This window comes from Crocuta crocuta, unplaced genomic scaffold, assembly GCF_008692635.1.
Source record: "Crocuta crocuta isolate KB4526 unplaced genomic scaffold, BGI_CrCroc_1.0 scaffold29, whole genome shotgun sequence".
NCBI classification, from domain to species: Eukaryota; Metazoa; Chordata; class Mammalia; order Carnivora; family Hyaenidae; genus Crocuta; species Crocuta crocuta.
The window spans coordinates 1,446,690-1,465,937 of record NW_027533280.1 but is presented as its reverse complement, the minus strand read 5'-3'; the positions used below and the strand labels follow the sequence as shown (position 1 = coordinate 1,465,937).

General features: G+C 51.8%; 1 protein-coding gene across 1 annotated transcript; it reads left to right on the top strand.

The window, feature by feature from the left end:
- Window positions 1-641: 641 nt before the first annotated feature.
- BRI3BP (BRI3 binding protein) lies at window positions 642-18,665 on the top strand (the record flags this gene model as incomplete). The annotated part of the gene is made up of 3 exons (XM_077747943.1): window positions 642-695; window positions 7,342-7,444; window positions 16,465-18,665. Coding segments are annotated over 3 exons (579 nt in total), but the record flags the coding sequence as incomplete, so codon positions are not given.
- Window positions 18,666-19,248: the final 583 nt, after the last annotated feature.

Here is a 19,248-nt window from a genome sequence, read left to right as displayed (position 1 = left end):
TGAGCACCTACTGGGTGCCGCCCCTTGGCTTGGAGCCTTTTTCACTTTGGAGCCTTTAGTATAAGCCCGCAGGCGCCTGTGTGTTGAGCCCTCAGAAGGAAGGCGGGAACTGGGGCCGCACCCTGCTCTGCCCCCTGGAGCCGGTGGCACAGGCTTCACCCGGCGAGAAAGGGGAAGTGAGTGAGAGACAGTTGGATGTGATAACGTGGTTCCCTGAGCACAGCCCCTGCTGCTCCTCCTGTTAATTTCTTTGCTCCAGGCTGGCCCTGGGGTTCGGGACCTCAAGTTCTGGCTCTACCACGTCAGGAGCGGGTTGGCTCTGCACCACATGTGGCTTCATTTCTTTGAGCCTCAGTTTCTTTATCCTTTAAAATGGGATAATAATAATATATCCTCTGCATTATGAGGTGGTAATGATGAATGCTTCCTGTAATTATGGTGCTTTCCTGGCCCAGAGTGCTGACTGAATCTGTATCAACTACATCCTTTTGTTCAGTTATGTTTCGGCGGAGGCACAAATCCACTGGTTTAGCGCTGCTGGAAGGACTTTAAGGGTTAAAAAAAAAAGAAAAAAAAATTTTTCTGGTGCTTGCGATGGAAGGGAAAAAACAAGACAAAACAAAACAAGACATTAAAACCCAAATCAGATTGCTATTCTTGGATCGAGATCACAGCTCTTTTCTGGTGTGACTGAGGTTTGTGCCTTCCATAGAGCCAATACACATTTGTTACTTGCTTATAATGTGCTACGTGCTTTCATAGATAGAGTCACTCAATTAAGTCTCAGAGAAACCCTATGAGTGGGTACTGTGGGTGTTTTCATTTTACAGATAGGGAAACTGAGGCACAGAGGGGTGACGCGAGTGGCTTCAAGTCAAACTGAGTTGGCAGAGCCGGGAATGAAACCCCGGGCAGAGTGGTTTCGGGGTCTTTCTGCCTCGTGACTCTTCCTGGTCCCCCCCCCCAATCTGTGCTGCCAGACCGGTTTGGGGGCTTGTGAGGTTTGAGGGTGTTTACAGAAACACCCCATAGTCTACGCTAGGCCTTGGCTAAAGTAAACCCGCGGTGTTCTGGGTTGGGGTGTGGGCATTGCTGTCCAACACACATGGATTGGAGTTACTAGCTTTGGATCCTGGGCCAGTTGACTTGACCTCTCCCCCGATCTCCGCTCCAGAGGAGACATCGGAGGGCCGAATGCGATTAGGTTGTATGATACCAGGTCGTGATTAAGTGTTTAGTACATGGTAGAAGGTATTTCTGGAAGAAAAGGATTTGTCTGGTAGAAGCCTGATAAACTCATTCATTCAATTAAAAATGATTAAGTGGCTTGTACGTGAATGTTCATAGGAGTGATTTTCACGTTAGCCAAAGGGTGGAAACAACCCAAATGTCTGTCCACTGATGAATGAAGAAACTGGGGCCTGTCCACGCATGGAATATTATCTAGCCATGAAAAGGAAGGACACACTGAGAGATTATACACGGAGAAAACTTGAAAACAGATAAAAGAAGCCGGACACAAAAGGCCACCTGTTATATGAGTGTATTTGTATGAAATGGTCCAGAACGAGCAAATCCATAGAGACTGAAAGTAGATGTGTGGTTGCTAAGGGGGGGAGGGGGTGCGGATGGAGAGAGACTGTTTCATTGATCAGGAGTTTCTTTCTTTTCAGGGCAGAAAATGTTTTGGAATTAGGTAGAGGTGACGTTGCACAGCAGGTGAAAGTACCATGTGCCAGTGAATCGTACACTTTAAGATGGTTCAACAGGTTAATTTTATGCTATGTGTATTATACAACAATTTTCAAAATTTTTTTTCTTTAATGTTTTATTTATTTCTGAGAGAGAGAGAGAGAGACAGGGTGAGCAGGGGAGGGTCAGAGAGAGAGGGAGATACAGAATCTGAAGCAGCTCCAGGCTCTGAAATGGCTGTCAGCACAGAGCCTGACACGGGGCGCGAACCCACAAACCGTGAGATCATGCCCTGAGCCAAAGTCTGACGCTTAACCGCCTGAGCCACCCAGGCGCCCCAACAATTTTCAAAAATTTCTTACGCGCCTGCTATGTGACAAAGCCAGACAAAGCATCCTCTCTCAAGGACCTTTCATGGGACAGGCCATAGATAAGTCAGAATGATAGTGTGTCTTAGCTGTTCTAAGAGAGAGGCTCTGTTCTCAGCCCTGTTTTACGGATGAGGAAAGTAAGGCGATGGAAAGGTTGAATCTCTTGCCCCCGGTTCCACGAATCAGCGGGAGGGGACTGCGAGTGCCCACACTTGTAACCTCCGCAGCATTGGAAATGATCTGGAATAGAGTGGCCAAGGAAGTGAGCTGAAAGAGAGGGAGCTGGAGGGACAGAGCATCCCAGGCAATGGGAGCAGCGTGCGCAAAGGCCCTGTGGTAGGAACAGGTTTGGCATGTGAGGGTCAGAGACAGTTCGTAGTAGGGCTGTAGCAGAGTGAACAAGGGACAGAGGGAGATGGAGATAGCTCTGTCACACAGGACCTAGGTTTTAACAAAACCGCATCATCAATGGTGATGCCAGAAAGGCCTGTGGAGAGCCGGGAGAAAGGGATCTGGTGCCCTGCCTGGAGGCATTGGGCAGGGGGGTGGAGGAAGGGGTGTGAGTTGGGTCTGGGAAGATGGGTTGGCAGGGAAGGGAAGGGCTGAGGCAAAGTTGGGGTCGGGGTCACAGGTGGCTGCACTGGGGTGTGGATCTAGGGGAGCACAGGGAACAGCTACAGCTGGGCCCACGCAGTGAGAACGTCTGGATGCTAAGCTGAGAGCTGCCGTTTTTATTACTCCTTTGTTTCTTAGTTGTTTTTTTAAGGAGCTTAATGTTTTGTTTTGTTTTTTTAATAAGGCCGTAGTTACGTGCAACGCCATTTCGAATAGTTCAAAAGAAAAAAAATAAGTAAATCTGCTTGCCACCTCTGACCCCATCTCCCATTTTCCTTCCTAGAATAGGCAAGTATTCTGAGCATCCGTACACATCCTGCCCCTTCGTGGGTTTTCTGTTTTTCTTTCTTTTTCTTTTTTTAAAAATGTTTTATTTATTTCTGAGAGAGAGAGAGCAGGGGAGGGTCAGAGGGAGACACAGAATCTGAAGCAGGCTCCAGGCTCTGAGCTGTCAGCACAGAGCCCGTGCAGGGTTCGAACCCACGAACCGTGAGATCATGACTTGAGCCGAAGTCGGACGCTTAACTGACAGAGCCACTCAGGCGCCTGTCTATTGAGCTCTTGGTCTTTTGTTTTTGATTTTCTGAGACGCTGGCATTTTTCGCTGTTTGCCAGCAAGTTTTTTGAGCAAAATAACTCTGACACTTTCCAGCCTTTTATTCCCAGCCCGTCTTAGCGGCTTTAGGGAGGTGTGACTGATGTCACACCTCAATAGACAGCGTATACTTAAAGTGGGATAAAAACGTCCAAAAATGTACAAGTTGACAAATTTTGATGCGTGTATACACACCTGTGAAAACACCACCACGATCCAAATGTTTCCTGTTTTTATTATGAAAATTTTGGGAGTACAGAACAGTTAAAAGACCAGAACGAGGAACAGCTAGAAACCCCCCACTGAACCCACATTTTCCCCAAATCGGTTTCTCTCTTCTTCTTTACACACACCACACACACACGCGCAGACACACAGACACACTGGTCTTTTCACAGAGCCATTTGAAAGTAAGTCGCAGGGGTGCCCGGGAGGCTCAGTCAGTTAAACATCCGGCTCTTGATTTCGGCTCAGGTCATGATCTCACGGTTTGTGGTTTGTGAGATCGAGCCCCAGGTCAGAGCCTCTCTCTGCCCCTCCCCAGCTCGAATGGGCAGGTCTTCTCTCTCAAAATAAATAAATAAACATAAAAAAAACTAAGTTGCAAACATCACGATACTTTCTCCTACAGAACCACAGTACCCCCCACACCAGATTACACTCAGTACGGTAAAAGCTGTCGTGTACAGTCTATATTCATGTTGCCTTTATAGCTTTAAAAAAAGTCTAACACTTTATTGGACATGGCTCACTGTATTTGGTTTTGATGTCTCTTTAGTGTCCTTTAGTCTATCGAAGTCCCCTCACTTTTTGGGTGTGGGTGTGGAGCGCCTTCCTGACATTGATGCTTTTGAATAGTGCACACCAATTGCCTTTGTTTTTCTTGTTTTGGTAACAGCTTTATTGAAAGTTCAGTAGTTTTGAGTAGATTCAGAGTTGCATGGCCCTCACCACAGCCCATTTTAGAGCCTCCTGAGGCCCTCACCCCCTGTCCCTGTCCGGAGACAGCCCCTAATGTGCTCTGTCTCCCTAGACTTGCCCTATTCTGGACTTTTAAAAAAATGTTTATTTATTTAAAAAATTTTAGTATTTATTTTTTAAAGTGAGAGAGACAGAAAGAACAAGGGAGGGAGGGCAGAGAGAGGGAGACAGAATCCGAAGCAGGCTCCAGGCTCCCAGCAGTCGGCAGAGAGCCCAACGCCAGGCTTGAACTCACAAACAGGGAGATCATAACCTGAGCCAAAGTCGGATGCTTAACAGACTGAGCCACCCAGGCGCCCATTATTTATTTTTGAGAGAGAGAGAGAGAGAAAGAGAGCAGGGGGGAGGCAGAGAGAGAGAATCCCGAACAGGCTCTGTGCTGAACAGAGCCCAATGCGGGGCTCGATCTCATGAACCATGAGATCATGACCTAAACCGAAATCAGGAGTCAGATGCTTAACCCACTGAGCTCCCGCAGGCACCCATCATTGTCTTTTTGATTAAAGCCATTGGGGTGAGGCTGAAATGGTATCTCACTGTGGTTTTGATGCCACTGTGATATCTCACTGGTATCTCACCAGTTCGTTTTCTTTCCTTCTTTTCTTTTCTTTCTTTCTTTCTTTCTTTCTTTCTTTCTTTCTTTCTTTCTTTCTTCTCTCCCTTCCTTCCTTCCTCCTTCCTTCTTTCCTTCCTTCCTTCCTCTCTCTGTCTCTGTCTCTCTCCCTCTCTCCCTCCTTTCCTTCCCTTCTTTCTGTTTTAAAGATTTTATTTTTAACTAATCTCTACACCCAACATGGGACTCAAACTCACAACCCCAGATCAAGAGCCCCCGCTCCACCGAGCAAGCCAGCCAGGCGCCCCCAGACCAGCCATGTCGTGAAATGTCCCGCGGTGTGTATGTTCTGCCTGTTTCCTCACAGTTAGATTGGGGCGCACGTCCGTACCTGGAAAGAATTCTGCTGCAGGGGTCGTGTGTCCCCGCACTGGTGACACAGCGGGACGCGCTGGAGGTGCCTCCCCCGGGGACCTGGGCGAACGTTCCCGTGTCCCCTGTTCGTGCAGTCTTTGGCTTTGGCGTGTTCTTTGCATGCTTGGGCAAACTCAAACCGCGGAAACCCCGCCCCTTCTCTGACCCGCTCATCAGGACGCAGTCGCTGATTTTCCTTGGAGCCGGTTTGCACGAGCCAGGGGGTGAGGGGGGCGCGGGAGGATTGGGACGGACCCAGGACACCCTCGGGAGATGGACGTCCCGGCCTCTCTGGGGATAATGAAATCCAGGCTTGAGTCATTTTGTCCCTCCCTCAGTGACAGCTGAGGCCTCCGAATTCCTTCACCTGAATCTCCCTTGTTTTAATTTTTCATCCCCAACGTCGTCCAGCAGGTTCAAAGGGAGAATCCTGTAATGGACCCCGGACCCACTCGCCACTGCTTCCGTTTACCACCTTCCTGCCATTCTTTTTAAAGCTCATTTATTTATTTTGAGGGGGAGGGAGGGGCAGAGAGAGACGGGGAGACAGAATCCCAAGCGGGCTCCGTGCTGTCTGCGCAGAGCCTGACTCGGGGCTCCGTCTCCTGGACCGTGAGACCATGACCTGAGCCGTGATCAAGGGTCAGATCGGCCCACAGAGCCCCCCAGGCGCCCCCGCCCCCGCTGCCCTTTATGTCCCCAGCAGCCTCGGTGGCCGTGAAGGTGGACGTTGCGCTGGAGGCAGGTCCACGGTCACATTTGGCTGGGGGGGTGTCCGCCCACCGGTGGTGGAAGCCGTCCAGGCTCTAGGCTGTGCTGTGACCCCCCCCATTAGGGGCTGGGGCTGCCCTAGCAGCGCAGCCCCAATAGTAGGAATTTACTAGAACACCGAGACCACGGCGCCTCTCCAGGGTGTACAGACAGCTGTCTTCTCCCTGTGTCCTTGCCTGTGCGTGTCTGCGTCCCGATCGCCTCCTCTTGTAAGGACGCGGGTCCCGTTGGGTTGGGGCTCAGCCTGGTGACCCCGTCCTACGTTTCCCGTCTCTCTGAAGATGCCTCGTTAATCCCAGCCACGCCCCGAGGTCCTAGGGATCAGGGTTTCGGCTAGGAGATTCGGGGGCACGCGGTTCACCCCCCGCAGGGCTCCCGCGTGACCTTCGCTGAGACAGTAGCCAAAGTGACAGCGCCGGCCCCAGGCCGGGAGCGAGTCGGCCCGGTGCCTGGCCGGCCCTCCTCTGCCCTCCACCCGTCCCGCCCAGCCCGGTTTTCAGGACAGGCCTGTCGTCTCCCCAGGGTGACACCAGTCATGTTGGGGCGTGACGATGTCCCAAGGCTGGTCGGTCCCCAAGCACCTACCTGGAGACCTGAGTACGTCGGCGCCGCGGCAGGAGCAGTCCTGCCGCCTGGGCTCCGGGTGCGCCGGCCCCACGCGGAGGCCTCTCCTAGTCCCAACGTCCAATCCTGTCTTTGTCCCACTTGACAGATGACAAAACTGAGGCACAGAGAGGTTCAGCAATGTGAGCGCTGGTGTCCCTTCCTTCCAAGCAGCTGTTTCCATGGGGCGCCTGGGTGGCTCCGGTGGTTAAGCGTCCGACTTCGGCTCAGGTCATGATCTCACAATTCGTGGGTTCGAGCCCCGCGCCGGGCTCTGTGCTGACAGCTTGGAGCCTGGAGCCTGTTTCAGATTCTGTGTCCCCCTCTCTCTCTGCCCCTCCCCCCTCATTCTCCCTCTCACTCCCTCTGCCCCTCTCTCTCAAAAATAAACATTAAAAAACAAACAAACAAATAAATAAAAATGAGAAATCAGGCAGAGAAAAGTAGGAGACCTTGAGCTTGACGTGAGCAGAGGGCCCTAGGGGAAGTGGTGCGGCGCGGGTCAGCTCTGCAGGCACCTCCCGTCTCCCGCTCGGCCTGTGGAGGGGGAGGCTTGGCCGGATTTCCCCCCGCGCCCCGGCCTGCCGAGCTCCTGCTGCGCCCCGGCTGCTGGGCCACCCCTGCTGTGTCTGTCGCCACCGGCCGGCTCTGCTTTCCCACCCAGCGTGAAGCAGCGGGCCCGGGGGACCAGGAGACGGGGGGCGCTGTCCCGGTCGGCGCTGGTGACCCGTCTCTTGTTTCCGCAGTTCCTGACCAGGCTGACCGAAAGGTTCGTGCTGGGGGTGGACATGTTCGTTGAAACGCTGTGGAAAGTTTGGACGGATCTCTTGGACGTGTTTGGACTTGACGGTACGTGGCAGTGGGGACGGAGGGAGGGGCAGGCATTCATCTGAGGTGCTGTTTTATTCTAGTGGTTCTCAAAGTGTGGACACGGTACCCACAAGGGGTCGGACAGGGGACCCCTTGGAGGAGGGGCAGTGAGGATACAAATGAACATTTAAAAAAATGTTTTCAAAGTTTGTTAATTTATTTTCAGAGAGACAGAGACAGTGTGAGCGGGGGAGGGCCAGAGAGAGAGGGAGAGAGGGAGAGAATCCCAAGCAGGCTCTGCACTGTCAGCACAGAGCCCAAGGTGGGGCTTGAACTCACGAACCGTGAGAACATGACGAGCTGAAATCAAGAGTCGGATGCTTAACCGACTGAGCCCCCCAGGCGCCCTGCAAGTGAACATTTATTATTATGATAGTCACATAAAGAAATGCGTGATCCAAACCGAGATTCACAGATGCTGCTTAAGATAAGGTACTTGTGGGTAGGGCTGACTCGTCGGCCCCCAGGCAAACTGCGAAGACCGGACGTGGGGCCTCCGGGGTGTCGGGGCCGATCACAAACTCCCACAGTTATTCAGGCACAAAGAGGTTTCATACGGAGCTCGGCGCGCTCCCAGAGCCGGAGGAGCCGCGTGTGGCCCCCAGGTCGCTGCTGATCGGGGCCACCGTGGGACTCGCTGCTCCGCGCCCAATCAGGAGCTGGCCACTGGAACGGTTGAATTCAAGGCCACGGCCCTGGTCCAGGCTGCCCCCTCTTCCGCCAGGAAGTCTGCAGCCGCCTGTGCCGAGGTCCCCAAGACCACCCCCTGGTTCGGTGAGTCATTAGGGGGACTCAGGACTCAGCGTCATTGTCGCGCTCGGGGCTGTGATTTATTCTGGAGCAAGGACACAGAGCACCCTCAGCAAGAGGGCACAGGCGGCGGGAGCCCCTAGGGCGCCCTGATTCCACCAGCAGCAATTTGTGGTGACGCGTGTGACGTCGTCGTCCACCAGCCAGGACTGTTAGACACTCCGCGCCCAGGGTGTTTCTCAGCAGCTGGTCACGCAGGCAGCTTCTGCCTGGCACCGATGCCCCGCGGGAAAGCAGGTGTGCGGCCTAAACCACAGTGTTTGTGCAAATCGTTCAGGCACAGAGAGCCCCCCCTTATCAGGGAATGGAGGGAAGGCCCCTCCGATACGTGTGTTTTTTCCACCCCACTGAGCAAATAACTCAAGTCTCCGTGGACACTGACCAGGCGTCCTGCGAATTTAACTGAATTCTGAGCCCGTCTACCTGGAGGTGGGGTCAGAGCGAGCCCTCAGGGTCAGGGCTCACCCCGCGGGGCTGCCCCTCCATCTTCAGGCACCAGCCGCAAGCCCACCTGTGCTTCTGACCGAGCCACTGTCCTGATCGGAGGTTCCTGCTCCTTGGGTTTGATTAATTTGCCTGAGCGGCTCGCAGAACCCCAGAAAACCACGGACTTACTAGCCGGGCAGCTTATGCAGGATAGAACTCAGGAACGGCCAGAGGGAGGCGATGGCCAGGTGAGTTCTGCAGGAAGGCACACGGAGCTTTGACGTTCCCTGAGCCCCCCAGCTGGGAAGCCCCTGTCGAATTTTTGTGGAGGCCCCATCGCACGATCCATCACACGGGCACGATCGATTGAGTCATTGGCCATTGGTGATTGACTCAGCCTCCAGCCGCTGGCCTGTCCCTGGAGGTCAGGGGATGGGATGGAAATCCCAACCTTCTCCTTGGGGTGGCTTCTCCTCGCTCCCAGCACCCATCCTCAGGGCCCGTCCAGAAGTCACCGCGTCAACACAGACTCGGGTGTGGCTGAAAGGACCCTGTTAGGAATTATCGAGACCCCATTTTTGCTCTCGTCCCACAGAAAACCCAAAGGTTGTAGGCACTCTGCCAGGAACGGGGACGAAGGCCAAATGTATACGTGTTACAACTCAGTGTCACACTCCGGAAGTCCAGGTCCCCACATGCCAGCCGAGGGCTGTGTTAATCCTTCCCGACACCTCTTCCTGGAGACGGACTCGGGCCTGCTGCGCTAGCCCGTCCCTGCCCTCTTCCCGACTCCGCGGTCCCTCACGGCCCCTGTGGGCCAGGGGCGATTTTAATGTTCATTACTTCTTTTGTCGCATAGAGTGAATAAAAAAAAAAAAAGCATTAGATCAAGTCACTCACCTTAAAACTACCCTGTGACTTTGGTCGCTCTTGGCATCGACACAGGGCTCCTACGGGGACCGTCTGCTCTAAGGATCAGACCTCCCCCCTCCCCCCCAGCCCCTGGACTCCATCCTGTTCTTGGACACACGTTTGTTTCCTTTAGGTGTTCCCCGCCCTCAGCTGCCCTTTGCCTGCTCAGATCTTTCTCATCCTTGGGTCTCTGGTATATGACACCTCCTCCAGGGAGTCCATCCTGACTATCCCGTGTACAGGGACCCTTTCCTCACACCCACAATCCCTTGTCAGCTGTAATGTTCCATAGCGTGCGTGTGTGTGTGTGTGTGTGTGTGTGTGTTTATTGCCCATCTCCCTTCTGGAATCTCGGCTCCAAAGTTGGAAGACTCTTGGCCTCACTGCTTCGCTGCTGGTGGGAGTTCCCTTGCATCCCCCCCAAAGTATCCAAAACCTCCAATACCTGTGGATGTGACCTTATTTGAGAATAGAGTCTTTGCAGATATGATCAAGTTCAGATGGGGTCATCCTGGATTAGGGTGGGTCCGAAATCCAATGTCTGGTGTCCTTGTAAGAGGAAGGCAGTTTGGACGCGGAGACAGAGAGGAGATGGCCCTATGGATATGGAGGCACAGACTGGAGGGACGTGGCCACAAGCCAAGGATGCCCGGAGCCCCCAGGAGCTGGAAGAGCAGAGGGACTCCCACTGAGCGCTCAGGGAGCACGGCCCTGCCCACACCTTGATTTCGGAATTGTGGCCCCCAGCTGGCCCGACGATACATTCCCAGTCAGTGCGTTAGGCCCCCACATCCGGTCATTCGTTACAGCAGCTGTGGGAAAGCAGTGCAGCCGTAGCACATGCAGAGTCTCCTGGAACCTTCCCAGCCGCCCTTGACACTCCCACCTTACAGACTGGAGACCGGCCCCGGAGGTGGGGTTCCCCGGTTCACGCCTGCGATGGTCCCCCTGTCACCGGGAGCCTGTCCTCAGCCTTGAGTCACCAGGTTCAACTTGTAAGAGGCCTCAGGCCAACTCAGGGCACCTCCCCACTCAGGCGGGGGATCCGAGGCAGCAGCCTGGCCCTTTGGGAGGACGCCGTGTGCCACCTGCAGCCTCCAGGGACCTGCGAGGGCCCCTCCTGGGAGTCGGGCTGAGCCAACACATAACGCAGATACGGCAACTGCGTGCAATCCTGCTCAGAATCTGTGGTCCCCTCCTGCCCTGACTGTTAAACTCTCGGTATTTCCATCCCTGACCAACGACGAGCCCTGGAGAGGCAAACCTGATTGCAGAAAGTTGCATGTGGCTTGGAGAGGAAAGCTGCGGTGGAGACGGCCTCCGATTGCCCGGGACGGGGTCAGAATAGAGTCACTCCGCACAGGCCCCTCATGCTTATGTTCGTGGCGAGGGCAGCCGGCACATCCCGGAGGTGAAAGAACTTCTACGTCCTGTTTTACCCTTGTATTTGGCGCATAAACTTCAAGGCGTCCAAAGGCCTTTGGGATTTGCATCTTCTGCTGAGAAGTTCGAGTGCGCATAAGGCGTTCCGGGAAACAGTATTCCAACGTTGGATGTTCTGGTGCAAAGGCTTTCCATGAGCACAGCCCTCTAGTTTCTGTCTCCAGGATTTCTCGGGGTACCGGTTAAAGTGGGGCCCCCTTAGCCACAGCCGTCCAGTAGAAGGAGAATGCCAGACGATGTTACATGTTCTAGTTGGCACATTAAAAAAGGCAAAAAGAAACTGACGACTAATTTACTAACTTAATAAGGTATTTTAGTTAACCCAGTAGATTCAAAATATTATCATCTCAACTTGTGATAAATGTGTGGAATTATTCGTGAGGCGTCTTGACATTATGGGGGGAATTAAGCATTTTGTTTTGTTTTTTTAAATTTTTTTTTAATGTTTTATTTATTTCTGAGAGAGAGAGAGAGGCAGCGTGAGCAGGGGAGGGTCAGAGAGAGAGGGAGACACAGAATCTGAAGCAGGCTCCAGGCTCTGAGCTGTCAGCACAGAGCCCAATGCGGGGCTCAAACCCACGAACCGTGAGATCATGACCTGAGCCGAAGTCGGACGCTTAGCTCACTGAGCCACCCAGGCACCCCAGTAATTAAGCCTTTGTAATCCAGCCTGTATTTGGCGCAGCGCATCTCGGTTCAGACCTGCCACGTTTCAAGCGCTCAGTGGTCATACGTGGCTGATGTCTCCCATAATGGACACGGTGGCTTTAGCCTGCTCCAGGCCCGGTGGCTGAAGTCACTCTTCTGGGAAGGAGCTGGAAGGATGGACTTAAAGCCTCGTACCTTCATCAAGCTGTCTACTCTCTCTGAAGCCTCGGAAGCCACTTCCCACACACGCGCGGGGTGAGATGTGTCAGGATAGCACAGAGGCTGGTGGCTCTGGAGACCAGACTCCCTGCCTCGCTGTGGGACGCAGAGCAAGTCACGCCGGGTGCCTGAGTCCCTGCGTGGAAAATGCTACGTGTCAAACGCTACCAGATGACAATTTGTGCAGAGCCATCAGAACAGCGCCCGGCCCGCTGTAAGTGACTTGCGAACACCCCTCGGCTTACAAAGGGGCTCCGCTCCGAAAAGTCATTCGTCGCGCACTCATGGGCCCCCTCAGTATGGATTCCCCACGCTGGGGGCCCTGTGTGTCTGGCTGTGCACAGAGCCCATCTTCCCCGGCTCTGAGTGGGGGTGGGCCCCTCGTCCAGTATGACTGGTGACCTCGCAGGGAGGGGAGCTCAGGCCCAGTGACCATGGGGAGCAGGCCACGTGAAGGTGAAGGCGGAGATGGGGGGGGGTGCTTCCACGAGTCAGGAAGGCCAGGCATCGCTCACACACCCCAGAGGCGGGGGAGAGGCCCTGACCTCACACTGCGTGAGAATATGTGTGTTCCTGTTGTCTAAGCCGCTCGGCCTGTGGTACTTTGCTGTGGCAGCTCCAGGACGCGGACACAGGCAGCACATGTCCAGTTGCTCATGTTCTAGCTGGGATTTTGAGGGCCTCCGGAGAGGCAGGCTGCTTCTTACCACCCTTGCTGGATGGCAGTGTGGGTTTTAGTAAGGTCATTGTGCCTGCGTTCACATTCTCTGCCCCAGTCTGAGATCCACCCCCACTGAGGGTCCTCATCCTCATCAGTCACCTAACTCAGCCCCTTGATAACCTGATGGTAACACCTGGCATGTGGCTTCAGACATATATAGGCGAGTCCAGTGGTTCTCAAAGTATGCGCTGAGGAACCCTGGAGGGGTTCCTGAGGTCCCTCAGGGGAACTGTGAGGTCCTCCCTTCTCCAGCACATTCAAGGGATGCTTCAATGTATCAATTCCACGTTGATAATATGTTGAGTATGTTGAGCTAAATATCCTTTTTTTTTTTAAGTTTATTCATTTATTTTGAGAGAGAGATCAGCCAAGTGCACATACAAGTGGGAGGGGCAGAGAGAGAGAGGGAGAGAGAGAATCCCAAGCAGGCTCCTCACTGACAGCAGAGAGCGCAAGGCCGGGGCTCAGAGTCACGAACCGCGAGATCGTGACCTGAGCCGAAATCAAGAGTCGGACGCTTAACCGCCTGAGCCACCCAGGCGCCCCCGTTGGGCTAAATATCTTAATGTTAATTTTGCCTATTTCTTTTTTGCCCTTATAATGTGGCTACCACAGATATTTATTTGTTTATTCACTCATTTATTCATTTATTTATTTAAAATAAGTATTTTAGGGGCGCCTGGGTGGCTCAGTCAGTTAAGCGTCTGACTTTGGCTCTGGTTATGATCTTGCTGTTTGTGAGTTCAAGCCCCACATGGGGCGGCTCTGTGCCAGTGGTGTGGAGTCTGTCTCTCCTTCTCTCGGACCCTCCCTGACTTGTGCTCACGCGCTCTCTCTCTCTCTCTCTCTCTCTCACTCTCTCTCTCTGTCAAAATGAATAAGTAAACTTTAAAAATAAAATAAAATGAAGATTTTATTTTAAAGTAATCTCTACACCCCACCCAGGGCTCAAACTCTCAGCCCTAAGATCAAGAGTCACTTAGTCTATGTACTGAGCCAGCCAGGCGTCCCTAGAAATATTTAAATTACATTCGTGGCCCACGTTTATGGCTGGCATTCTGTTTCTGTGAATTTGAAACCAGATCTGAGGATCCAACTCTCTCCTAACAGCCCAGCTATTAAAAAAAAAAAACAAAGAGTTGTAAAAACGAAAAACCGCTGTGCTGTGTTCATCGTGGGGATTTTAGGTTTTGTTTTGGAAAGCAGTTATTATTCACGAAAAATATATTATTTGTGTGAGCCCGTAATGGGTCTGTTGTTATTTTTTTTCCAAGTTTTTTAAAATTCTAGTTTGTTAACATATAGTATGTAATATTGGTTTCAGGAGTAGAATTTAGTGATTCATCACTTAAAACACCTAGTGCTTATTATAACCAGTACCCTCCTGAAGACCTATGTAGCCCATCCCCCCACCCACCTCCCTGGGTTCTTTCTTATTTCTAAACAAATTAATAATAACAGTGTTTAAAAGTTAATTATATCGAGGCGTCTGAGTGGCTCAGTTGGCTGAGGGTCCAACTCTTGAATTTGGCTCACGTCATGATTCCAGCGTCGTGGGATCAAACCGTAAGTCAGGCTCCAGGCTGAGCATGGAGCTTGCTTAATATTCTCCCTCTCCCTCTGCCCCTCCACCCCCTACCTGCACACACATGATCTCTCTCTCTAAAATAAATAAATAAAAATAAATTAATTTATGTCTTCTGCTTAATTTTTCTATGAACCTAAAATCCCTCTGAAAACTTAAGACTATTCTAAAAAAGAAAATGTTTAAGAAAAATTAGCCTGAAAGTATGAGGTATATCTAAGTACAGAATCATAATGAAATTCATTGTTTTTTTTTTTAACATTTATTCATTTTTGAGACACAGAGTATGAGCGGGGGAGGGGCAGAGAGAGAGAAAGACACAGAATCTGAAGCAGGCTCCAGGCTCTGAGCTGTCAGCACAGAGCCTGACGCGGGGCTCGAACCCACAGACTGTGAGGTCATGACCTGAGCCGATGTTGGTTGCTTAACTGATAGAGCCACCCAGGCGCCCCATGGTGTTGTGACTTTGAGAAGAATGTTTATTCTTAAAACATGAGAGCCATCAGAATTGGAAAAGAAGTAAAATTATCTATTTGCAGATGACAGGATTTTTATCCTTAGAAAATCCTAGAGACTCCCCCCAAAAACTGTTAGATCCGAGCAATGAATTCAGTAAAGTTGCAGGGTGCAAAATTAACATACAAAAATCAGCAGTATTTTTATACACTAGCAATGAATTTATCTGAAAAAAATAAAATGATCCCATTTTCAATAGCATCAAAAGCAATAAAATACTTAGGAATAACCGTAATCAAGGAGGTGAAAGATAAATTGTAAGACATCGATGAAAGGAATTGGAGACAGCACAAATAAGTGGAAAATTATCCCACTGGAAGAATTAATGTTAAAATGTCTGTTGTTTACCCAAAGCCATCTACAGATTCAATGCAATTCCGACCAAGATTCCAATGGGTGTTTTTTACAGATGCATGAAAAAAAAATCCTAAAATTTATATGGAATTGCAAAAGACCCCGACTAGCCAAAGGAATCCAGAGAAACCACACCACACTTCCTGATTTCAAGTTGTATGATAAGGCCATAGTAATCAAAATAGTCACCAAAACAGTATAGTGCCAGCATAAAACAGACACGCAGACCAATGGAGGAGAATTGAGAGCCTAGAAATAAACCCATGATATGTGGTTAACTAGAATTTGACAAGGGAGCCAAGAATACCCCATGGAGAAAAGACCATCACTTCAATAGATGGTGCTGGGAAAATTGGATGTTCACGTGTAAGAGAATGAAACTAGGCCCCTCACAAAAATTAATTCAAGATGTGTGAAAGACTTAAATGTAAGGCCAGAAACCATGAAACTCCATAAAGCTCTTTGATATCGGTCTTGGCAGTGATTTTCTGGATCTGACACGAAAAACAAAAATAAACAAGTAGTACAATATCAAACCAAGAAACTTCTGCACAGCAGAAGAAACCATTAAAAAAGGAAAAGTATTGGGGCGCTTGGGTGGCTTAGTCGGTTAAGCATCCGACTTTCGCTTAGGTCATGATCTCGCGGTTCGTGGGTTCGAGCCCCGCGTCGGGCTCTGTGCTGACTTGCCAGCTCGGAGCCTGGAGCCCGTTTCAGAGTCTGTGACTCCCTCTCTCTCTGACCCTCCCCTGCTCATGCTGTCTCTCTCTCTCTGTCCTAGAAATAAATAAAACATTTAAAAAAAAATGAAAAGTATAATTTGTAAACCATATATCTGATAAGGGGTTAATAACCAAAATATATAAAGAACTCCTACACTCAATAGCAAGAAACCCACAGTCTGATTAAAATATAAACAAAGGACCCATCAGACATTTTTCCAAAGAAGATATGGAGATGGCCAATAGTTAATGGGGCTCCCGGGTGGCTCAGTCGGTTCAGGTCCTCCTCTTGATTTCAGCTCAGATTACGGTCTCACGGTTCTTGAGATCGAGCCCCACGTTGGGCTTTGTACTGACAGAGTGAAGGCGGCTTGGGATCCTCTCTTTCCTCTTTATGCCCCTCCCTGCTCGTGTGTGCATGCTCTCTCTCTCAAAATAAATAAACATGTACAAACCCCCCAAGAAGCAAATGGCCAACAGTTACATAAAAAGGTGCTCAATATCGGGGCGCCTGGGTGACTCGGTTGGGCGTCCGACTTTGGCTCAGNAGGGGCCCCAGCTCCCCCAGGGCCTTCAAGTGAGCTGCCCCCCCCCGCAGAGAAGCCCCGCTGACCCGGCGCTGCCCCTGTCCTCTGTTCCGCAGTGTCGAGCCTGCCGCAGCACTTCAGCCCGGCCGCGGTGGCCGGCAGCCCCGCCCGCGCGCTCCTGCTGGTGGGCGTCGTGCTCCTGGCGTACTGGTTCCTGTCGCTGGCCCTGGGCGTCACCTCCAGCCTCCTGCACGTGCTGTTCGGCCGCTTCTTCTGGATCGCGCGGGTCGTCCTGTTCTCCATGTCGTGCGTGTACGTGCTGCACAAGCACGAGGGCGAGCCGGAGAGCGCCGTGCTGCCCCTGTGCTTCGTGGTGGCCGTCTACTTCATGACCGGGCCCATGGGCTCCTGCTGGCGCGGCGGCCCCGGCGGCCCCGGCGTGGAGGAGAAGCTGGAGCACCTGGAGAGCCAGGTCAGACTGCTCAACATCCGCCTCAACAAAGTGCTGGAGAGCCTCGAGCGCGCCAACGGCAAGTGACAACCAGCCGGCCGGCCGGGCCCCCCCGCGCCCCGCCTCGGCAAGCAGAGGAGGAGGAGGAGGAAAAGAGCCGGAGCAGCCAGCCCCAAGCAGTCGTAATAAAACATTCCTGAGCGAGGGCAGCGGCGCTTGCCGAGGGTGTTTCCGGCCACGTGTCGCCCCTGCGGACGCGCTCCCGGGGGAGTGACGGGGTCCTGTGCGTAGAACCGCCCGCCGAGCGTCATTAGTGGGGGGAACATATTTTCTAAAACAAAGGATATAACCATATTAGCTGTACAGGAAGAGTTTATCTGTGCATAGTGCATAAAGTTAATTTTTTCAAGCCCTGAACTACTACATCTTTTGTAAGGTTTTTTAATAAAGGCAGATCAAAGTCAAGTTTAATAGAACTTCACATCGAGGGGAAGACTAGGCTAATTGGACGTTTTAGATGAAAAGTCCCAACGCTGCTGTTTGCCGTCGCGGCGCAGGGCTCAGTGGGTTGTTTTCGTATTCCAAAACCGTGAACTTCATTTTATGTCGTTTTTGGTTGGTGGTGACATAGCCAATCGAGGTCGTTGTTTCCAGATGCAGGCGGCCGGGGTCCGGGAGGAAACTAGACATCTTGTGGGTCCTCGTGACCCTGGCCGGGCCCCCGTCAATTATATTTCTAAATGGAGGAAGAGATCGTTATTCATAGAAAACCCAAGATGGTTAGTTTGTTTGTTTTTTCCCTTTCTAAACTTTGATGTATTTTACCTCCACATTTTGTAAAGAAAATTCAAGGACGAGACAAAGAAATCTCTTTGGGGTTTGTTGCCGAGAGCCCCCTGGCTGAGCACCAAAGCTCTCGCTGTCTGGCTGATGCCCAGTGTCACCGTTTGCCCGCGAGATCTGTAGAGAAAAAGGTTCGCTCTCAAGGGTGTTTATTTGTGTCGTTCTGGTGTGGGTCGACCCTGGACCTCGGAATTAAAACAAACGATAGCAGCTAATAACATGTTCAAGTCTCCTGCTGCCTGTAAGCCACTCTCAGGAGCGATACGCAGCGATAAACACCCTGGGAGAAGATCCGAATTCTTTCTCCTGAAATTTCTACAATCCGTGCGTTAGGTGCTTTCTGTCTGAGGTCTGCAGCGCCCTCATTTTAGGTGGCGCCTTGGGGCAGAGAGGGACACCCCGGGTGGACAGCGGTGGCGGTCCTCGACGGGGGCGCCTTTCGAGGCTGGATCAGGGGTCGATGCACGCGCCCCAGTGGAGGCCCCCCTCCCCCCAGGCCTGTAGGTAAGCACCAAGAAACACGTTAACAAGGAAAGGAAGTCCCGGCCACCATAATCCTTCTGCCCACTACGTGCCCTGGCAGCCCCCCACAGAGCCCCTCTATGCAGATTTGCAGAGACCCCCCCCCCAACACTTCAGATCAGGTAGAACCAAGACCCTGTGGTCCACACATCATTCCGGAGAAACACTCATCTTCTGCTAAGTCCCGTGTGGTGTTTCCGTGAAGTTTTTATTTCTGGTTGCAAGTGTCCGGAAACCTGGAGCAGGTGTTTTTTAGAATGTTCATGAAACCCCTGTTTTTAAGGTGCACATAACGGGACCCAAACTTTGCTGCATTCAGTTCACTTCCTGAAACGCATGTCTGTTCTCCGGGGTCCACCCGGGCAAACGTGTCTTGGGGGGCATTTGGGGAGCCCGTGGCTTCTGAATTGAAGCCCTGCCAGTTAGATGCTTGGAGGCGAATCTATTTTAGCACAAGGTATTAAAAAATACCCCCCGGGGACGCCGTCCTTGCCTTCCTTCCTTCTGTGCATTTGGCTCTCATGTGTGGGACACGTTGCGATACTAAAGCATTGCTTCGTCCCCGTTGGCCAGGGCGGAAGTGGCGTTCTCTGCACAAAGCTCGTAAGTCCTGGACCATCACTGGTCCGGATGGGCTATCCACTCTGTTCCCCCGAGGACCCTGAAGGGCACCGTGCTGTGTTGGGATCAACAGGAAAACCATTTTCACTTCTGGTAGATCCAGGGAGGCGCACGCAGCTGGGCACTGGCGCGTCGGGGCGTGAGCAGCAAGCAGATGGCGCCGTTGGAATCCATGCCCTCCGATGAAGGATGGCCTCGTTCCTAACGAAAGAGCCTCGGTTGAAAAGAAGCGTCACTTCAGGGCCGAACATTATTTGGAATTCTGGTGGAAAGCGCAGATGTTAGATCTGAACAACTCGGGCTTTTTCATGCATACATTTGACTTCTGCTTTGGGCACATAGTTTTAACCCCTAATAGTTTGGGATTTTGTTTTTTCTCTCTCCGTCCCGTGGATGCTTGTCAGGGTACTTGGCCTTCCCCACCACTCCCCAGATCTTTCTTTCCTCTCTCTTTTGTACATGG